The 8,559-nt window shown below is 37.1% G+C and overlaps 1 protein-coding gene across 1 annotated transcript in view; it reads left to right on the top strand.

Annotated features, from left to right (window-relative positions):
• The first annotated feature begins 2,513 nt into the window (after nt 1-2,513).
• LOC138354643 (uncharacterized) overlaps nt 2,514-8,559 on the top strand; it is a 6,793-nt gene continuing 747 nt past the window's right edge. Inside the window, exons 1-3 of the mRNA XM_069309000.1 lie at nt 2,514-2,591; nt 5,641-5,747; nt 7,591-7,750. Of these exons, the coding sequence (XP_069165101.1) occupies nt 5,703-5,747; nt 7,591-7,750 (205 nt within the window). The 5' untranslated portion in view covers nt 2,514-2,591; nt 5,641-5,702. The remainder of the gene's footprint in view (nt 2,592-5,640; nt 5,748-7,590; nt 7,751-8,559) is intronic.

Here is an 8,559-nt window from a genome sequence, read left to right on the forward strand (position 1 = left end):
AGAGCAACAAAGCGTAAGATAGAATAGCACCATATATAAAACAACGCTGGTACATATCAGTGAGCGTCAAACACACACGAAATGTGTGTGTTTGATGGTGGTCAAACGATGTTTGATGTGTTTGATCAGGTGATGTCCTGATCCGCATAATTAAAGTATGAATTATGTTGAGAAAAAATAAGAAAAAAGGGAAAAAACAGGGGTGGGAGAAACATGACAGAAAAAGAGTAAAAATACAATTTGGTCAACAAAACAGCATTGTTTAAAATAAAAGATATGGATTGACATTTTGGGGGTTAGGTTGGTAGGTTACATTGAGTTAATTAGGTAGTACTTAGTGTTTATCTGTTATAGATAGGAGCTGCCTGGTATGGGCCAATAGGCCTTCTGCAGTTACCTTTGTTTTTATGTTTTTGCCCTGTAACCTAAATGGTTAGAGAGGCACATATATGGGCTTAGGGACTGAACCCCACACTACATTTAGCTAAGCTGGTTACAATCTTGATGATATAGTTACAAAATTCTGTATAAGTCGTCACATTATCAATGGGTTCGAGATCAACCACAATTTCCTGAATAGATATAACAAAGGGGATATTAATAGGGTATTAAAATTGTCAACACAAGATAGAACACGAAACAATGGGTATAAATTGGATAAGTTTAGATTTAGGAAAGACTTGGGTAAATACAGGGTCAGTAACAGGGAAGTTGATTTGTGGAATTTTTCTTAACTTATAAATTTATCTTTATTTATCTTAAACTGGTTGGGAGAGGTACAGTTTTTAACATAATTGGGAAGGTCATTCCACATTCGAGGTGTCTTGATTTGTAAAGCATTTCTAGTTTGACTAAGTCGTACTCTTGGAATATCAAATAGGTATTTGTTTCTGGTGTGGTGCTCATGGGATCTGTTACAACCTTCTAGGAAGCTTTTAAGGTCAGGATTGACATTACAGTGCAGCGTTTTATATATATAAAATACACATGAGAGTATGTGCAGGGACTTAATATCTAACATATTCAGAGATTTGAGTAAGGGGTCCATATATACTGCCCGGTTGCCTGAAATGCTATAGGCCTACTATAGTGGCTTTAGGTATTGTATGCACTAGCTCTATCTATAAATCCAACATTATGTTTGTAAATCAACTATGTATGTACTTTCCTGAATAAAATTGACTTTACTGTACACTTATATTCTCTCTAAACTTATTTCAATTTCAATTTCAATTTCTTATATTCTCTGTGGATTTGTTACCCCTATCGTTTGGGAGAAAAAAAATGACTAATACGTTCGGCGAATGACTTTGACTTCAACTTCACTTTGACTTCGTTCATGTCATCGTATTTTCCGTAATATATAAAGGTTATGACAATGCAATTATATTATTGTGTGCAAATAAGTTTGAAATTTCATGTACCCTAAAAATATTAAAATAAAGAATAAGAATAATTAAATAATTGTTGTAGTAAATTGTCACACGTTCATCATACGCAAACGAACACACAGTTTGGAGCGTCAGTACAAGACCGCCGCCATTTTAAAACACGGCTTCGAATGTAAGTAATGTTTTTCTCGTACTAACACTGTGTTATACAATAGATTTGGTCTTGAATTCACAAATTTAGTTGTTACATCTGACAGAGTATGTTAGACGGTGTAATGCTGGTCCATGTTAACGTATTTGTGGGCTTGGTTGGTTTAAATGTGGAGGCGAGGCCTGGCAGTGCTGGTGTATGTGGAGGCGAGGCGAGGCCTGGCAGTGCTGGTGTATGTGGAGGCGAGGCCTGGCTGTGCTGGTGAGTATGTGGAGGCGAGGCCTGGCAGTGCTGGTGTATGTGGAGGCGAGGCCTGGCAGTGCTGGTGTATGTGGAGGCGAGGCCTGGCTGTGCTAGTGTGTATGTGGAGGCGAGGCCTGGCTGTGCTAGTGTGTATGTGGAGGCGAGGCCTGGCAGTGCTGGTGTATGTGGAGGCGAGGCCTGGCTGTGCTAGTGTGTATGTGGAGGCGAGGCCTGGCTGTGCTAGTGTGTATGTGGAGGCGAGGCATGTACAACACTCCCCAATAGGAAGAAAACCCACTGGGTTCTAGGCTAGGTTAGGCTTATCTGTAATAATTGAATTAAGCCTAGCAAAGCCTAGAACCTAGTTCAGTAATTTAAAAAATGTTGTAACTTGAAAAATGCCATTCAATACATTACACAATTTAAATATTTTCAGGCAATCAACACAACCCTCATGTTGGCTAACCCTCTCTCATGTTGGTCAATAATTTAATTATTTTTTTATGGAGTAATCTTTGCTGTTGAAATGTAGTCTTTTTGAGACTACATTTCAAATGTAGTGTGTGTGGAGGCGTGTATGTTAGGTATTACCTAATATACACGGTGTAATATATCTATCTGTGTGAAATAGATTAAATCCATTTATTTGATATTCAGCTAATAGTTCTGTATTTTCTACATTCATCCATGTTTTGGTAAGTGCAATAATATGTATTGTTTCATTGCAGATTAGAGATTCAAGATAGTTCTAGATTTCCGAAGTACTGAAACGCGCGCCATACAGGCTTGGTGGATCTAGGTGCAAGGTAAAATTATTTACATTTACTTGTTTTGTATTTATGTTTTGTATTTATATGCATATATGCATTTATATGCATTATTCTATAGAATAATAGATCTCGTAATAATTTTGCAAAAATAGTGGCATTTACTATTTTTAAAAGATTATTAAAAAATTTACTGATATGGTGCATTCGGAAGGGCGAAGAGGGAGAACGGCCTGTTGACATAGCTCGGGTGCAGGGGGGGGGGGGTTGTGTAAAAGCCTGGTTTGTGCCTCGGAGAGGCTATGGGATCCAGTAAGTTCAGTAGAACTTCGGTTTCAACCCTTTTACCCTGTTGTAGCTCAGTCGATTAAGGCAGTGTCTGGGATGCTCCCGGACGCAGGTTCGAATCCTCGTCACGGCCCTTGTGGATTTGTTCATTTGATGCATCACGTTATTGTGATCTGTGTGTGTAATTCTTCACTTGCTACAGCAACAGGAATGTGTGTGTATGTATTTGTGTTGTTGAATATGACCGAAAGTGTAAGATTAATGATTCTAACACAAATCGTCTGAATATTTGTTTTTCTTCACTGTCGAGAGTAGTTAAAAAAATTTACTCGAGTTTATTTTCACACTTTATTTATGGTCCTTAAGTCCCTCTCCTTAATGCTGCTGCTGTTTCTCGCATCTTTGCATCGCTTGTATGTTTGGGGGTTTGGCCTCTTGCTATATATTGATTCCATTTGTGTGTGTTTGGGTCTCAGGCCCTCTCGCAATTTCTGTTGAACAAACCCCTTTTCCTAGTTCTGCATCTCTCCTTTGGTACAAATTTTGTTGTGCTTTTATCATATATTTCACAAAACTTGACATACATTTCATTTACTTCATGTCCTATCAGCAAGTGTTTGTCAAATTCTTTAAGGAAAGTTTATCATCCTGATTGCAGATCTCTAGCGATATTATGTCAACTTCTTGTGGATTCGCAATCATTATTTAATTTACCTTTAGGTGTTCTTTCACCAGCACAGCAACACTGTACCTCTCCCAACCAGTTTAAGATAAAAACTAAGTACTAACTAATTAACTCAATGTAACCTACCTTACCCCCAAAATGACAACCCATGTCTTCTATTTTAAACAATGCTGTTTTGTTGACCAAATTGTATTTTTGTTTTTTTCTGCAATGTTTCCCCCCCCCCCCACCACTCTACCACCACATTGAGTTTAGTAGCTCTGTGCACGTCAGGTGCTGTTTAATATACAGACCTACTCCTCCATTTGACCTAGTTTCTCTATCACATCTATATCACTTTGTGCTTTAGCCCTGGTGGAGCTTGGTCCACCAGGCTGTTGTTTGGAGTGGCCCGCAGATCCACATACAGTCTGCATATGATATACAGTCTGTTGATCAATTAAACTACAGTAGTTAGTTTTTATCATCCGAATGCACCAATATGTGTTCATTCTTCCCAGATGAAGGAACTAGGTAATATTCATCATCTGAATGCACCATCTGATGCTTTAACACACTCATGATACACGAGAGGTTTAAAAAACTTTTAAAACTTTTAAAACTTTTTGACCTATGTATTTAAAAGCAATTCTAAAGTTAAAAAGTGTAGCATAGGCCCCTCGCAGAATGTTCTTAATATGATCCTCAGGTTATAGTTTTCTATCTAAAACCACCCCTAGATCTCTTTCTTGATCAGAATTCTTTATAGATCTCAGTGGCTCGATCATAGAAACTGCTCTAAATCCTTGTTGGCCTGGATTGTGGAGGTCATTGGTCTCTATAAAACTAGTAATCTGACTCCTGATCACTCTCAAATAATTTTATTATGTGGGATGTTAGTGCAACTGGTCTATAATTCTTTGCCAATGCTTGTGTTGTGTTGTGTTGTTTTGGTAGTGATGTGCAATGTGTTGTTTTGGTAGTGATTCGTCCAGTTCTGGTAGTAGTGCGGTTGTTGTGTAGTGTAGTACTTGTGTGCTTGTTAATGACTTGTATTCCAGTCTTGTGGGTATCTCCTTTCCCCTACGGGCCAACTGCTTTGTTCTTACCTAGCATTTTGCTTTGTTTGGGTATGAATGTTTGTGTGCCGTATATTTTGCAAAATTTGCCATATATCTCATTATTTACTCCTCTGCCTAGCAACAAGTCTGTCTAATTATACTCATTAACTGTTTTTCAAAGTTCCCCATAGTGTCCTTTATTGAAATCGAGTTCATGAACCGTTTCAATGTTCTTATTTTCTTCTAGATTATATCTTAAAGTATATTTAAATGTTATTGTTATTATTGTTATTAAATGTTATTGTGACATTGCATTGCAATTGAGCTATGTTGTTTACCATACCGTTCATTTCGTGAGTATAAGTATAGATGCCACACTTGTGACAGGTAAAACCATGCCTTTTTTGAAAAACAGCACCGTCTGTTGCACGTAAGAGCAACCCACACTATATTATGTTGCGATATTATTTCAATATTTCCGATTGTATTGATAATTTGAATTTTCATAGATTTCAATTTATTTTCATTTCGATTTAATAATTTTGTGTGACATTGCATTGAAATTGAGCTGTGTTGTTTACCATACTGTTCATTTCATGAGTATAGTTTATTTTTTTATTTTTTTCATTTCATTTTTTTAGCTGTTCTTATTTTTCAGTGATGGGAATATCAGATCATTTGATGTTCCCAATTTTCTGATGGAAGCATCAGACCATTATAGAATGCATCGGATGAGGTAGTTTGGAATGGTGGGGAGGACGAGAGGGGGGTATGGTGGGGAAGACGAGGGGACAGAGGAGAGGGTAATGGTGGGGAGGACGAGGGGACTGGGGAGTTGGGGATGGTGGGGACAGGGGAATGCTGGGGAGGACAAAGGGACAGGTGAATGGGAGATGGTGGGGGAGGAAGAAGGACAGGGGAGGGGAAAATGGTAAGGAGGACGATGGGACAGGGAAGTGGGAATAGTGGGGATGATGTGGGGACAGGGAAGTGGGAAGGACGAGAGGACTGTGGAATGGGGAATAGCAAAGTGAATTATAATTATATATATTAATTAATTCTTATAAATTTCCAGAAGCCTGTATCAACACCCACACTAATGCAACTGAAAGAGATGTTGAGACAAGTATTGCTGATATGTTGAAGAACGCCCCAAACAAACTCGGTGGAAACAGATACAAGGTAAAGTTTGCCAATTTGCTGTAGTCTAATTCAATTTCTTTTTAGTAATCTTCGAGAACATTTATGCTATGAATAAGATAAAATAATGTAACTGATTTTGATTTATTTACTATTTATTATTTATTTACCGTTATTAGTATAATAGATCTCGTAATAATTTTGCAAAAATAATGGCATTTACTATTTTAAAAAGCTCGGGTGCAGGGGGGGGGGGGTTATGTAAAAGCCTGGTTTGTGCCTCGGAGAGGCTATGGGATCCAGTAAGATCGTCCTTCCTTTCCTCCCTAGAATCTGGATGTAGCAGGTGCTCAATTGTCAAAAGTGAAAAATTGGTTTTGTCTTCCGAATGCACCATTTCTGTAAATTTGCTAATAATCTTTTAAAAATAGTAAATGCCATTATTTTTGCAAAATTATTACGAGATCTATTATACTAATAACGGTTTGATAAAATACAGTAGACTGCCTACTGGTTTTACCTGTAATAAGGTTTGATACAGATGATTATGATTATGGTTTTGGCCTCCACCACCCTCTCACCTAACTTGTTCCAACCATGTCTACCACGGTTTTGTCTTCCGAATGCACCATTTCTGTAAATTTGCTAATAATCTTTTAAAAATAGTAAATGCCATTATTTTTGCAAAATTATTACGAGATCTATTATACTAATAACGGTTTGATAAAATACAGTAGACTGCCTACTGGTTTTACCTGTAATAAGGTTTGATACAGATGATTATGATTATGGTTTTGGCCTCCACCACCCTCTCACCTAACTTGTTCCAACCATGTCTACCACGGTTTTGTCTTCCGAATGCACCATTTCTGTAAATTTGCTAATAATCTTTTAAAAATAGTAAATGCCATTATTTTTGCCATTATTTTTTTCCATTATAAATCTAGTAAGTACCGATTTATTATGTGTTGATTATTTTTTGTTATACATACAAGAAAATACATTGAGGGAGAGTACAGACTTGAAATTTTACATTCTTGTAAAGCAACTAAGTAGATGATGGTAGTATCATCAAACAATACAGGTTTAATCATGTTAGAGACATAAAGCAGATCATTGATGTATATAACAAATAGGAGGGGGTCTAAGGATGCTGCCCTGTGTCACCCCTATCATAGAATGGGAGAGGTTACATAATTGAAGGCTACATGACAGTAGCCCATTTGACAGTGACCTGACACCAATGTGTCTGTCACTAAAATAGGATCCACTAAGGATCAATACATTTATCATATATATGCAACACTAAATGCTTGTTCTAGTAAGCCTTTTTTTTTTTGCAGTAACAGAAAAAATGGAATACATAATGAAGGAATTATCAAAATTGACATTTTTATCAGGGGATATCCTGAATATTGTCAAAATGACGGAAACCCATATGTCAAAAACACATGGAGATATACCAATCCTGGAAGACATTCTTCCATCCCCACTTGAAACTGTTGAGCAGGTGGAAAGTCTGTCACATGAGCTAAAAGTTAACAGTGAATATAAAAAGAGTATGGTAAGTGTTGCTTAATTCTTTTAGCCTGAGTATGGTAAGTGTTGCTGAATTTTTTTAGCCTTGTACATATGTCTTTTGATTAGTTTTTTTGCAGATGAAGGAAGGTGGGGTGGCACATAATTGATTGTTCAGTGTTATGTTTAAGGTACAAATAAAACAAAAGCAAAAGTTACTCAAATTCGTTGATTTTTGTAATAGTTAAGAAGGAAAATATTTTAATGCTATTTATTTAATACAGTTTGAAATTAGAAAATCTAATGTTGAGATTGAAAGATATATATTATTCTCTATTACCTTACAGCTTATGCATTATTTTAACAGGTCCAGACGCTGTCTCAAATGGGCGGTGCAAGCTGTGGAGACACAGTGAGACGAATGATGAGGAGGATAGGGACCTATGGGGTCTGGTCTCAGTATTCACTCGTTGGGCGCAAGAGGAAACGTGTCTTCAAAACCTTGGATATTTGTAATGTAATAATAAGTACGTAAATTTGACATTTTTTTGGATTATATATATGTCTGCATGTATTATGTATTATATTTGCATGCTTGTTAATGACTTGTATTCTAGTCTTGTGGGTATCTCCTTTCTCCTACGGGCCAAATGCTTTGTTCTTACCTAGCATTTTGCTTTGTTTGGGTATGAATGTTTGTGTACCTTCATTGTATATTTTGCAAAATTTGCCATATATCTCATTACTCCTCTGCCTAGCAACAAGTCTGTCTAATTATACTCAATAACTATTTTTCAAAGTTCCCCATAGTGTCCTTTATTGAAATAGAGTTCATGAACCGTTTCAATATCCTTATTTTCTTCTAGATTATATCTTAAAGTATATTTAAATGTTATTGTGACATTGCATTGCAATTGAGCTGCGTTGTTAACCATTCTGTTCATTTCATGAGTATATTTTATTTTCTATTTTTTCATATCATTTTTTTTATCTGTTTTTATTTTTCAGTGATGGGAATATCAGATCATTTGATGTTCCCATCAGAAAATTGGGAAAGTCAGATCTTTTGATGTTCCCAATTTTCAGATGGAAGCATCAGACCATCATGGAATGCATGGGATGAGGTAGTTTAGAATGGTGGGGAGGACGACAGGGGGGATGGTGGGGAAGACGAGGGAACAGAGGAGAGGGTAATGGTGGGGAGGACGAGGGGACAGGGGAATGGAGAATGCTGGGGAGGACAAAGGGGACGAGGGGACGGAGGAAGACTGGAGAACAGGGGAACACCTAAATAAAAGCCAACAATGTTATTACTCTGTGGCTTCTTGTCTCCTGA

The sequence above is a fragment of the Procambarus clarkii genome, chromosome 64, assembly GCF_040958095.1.
Source record: "Procambarus clarkii isolate CNS0578487 chromosome 64, FALCON_Pclarkii_2.0, whole genome shotgun sequence".
NCBI lineage: Eukaryota > Metazoa > Arthropoda > Malacostraca > Decapoda > Cambaridae > Procambarus > Procambarus clarkii.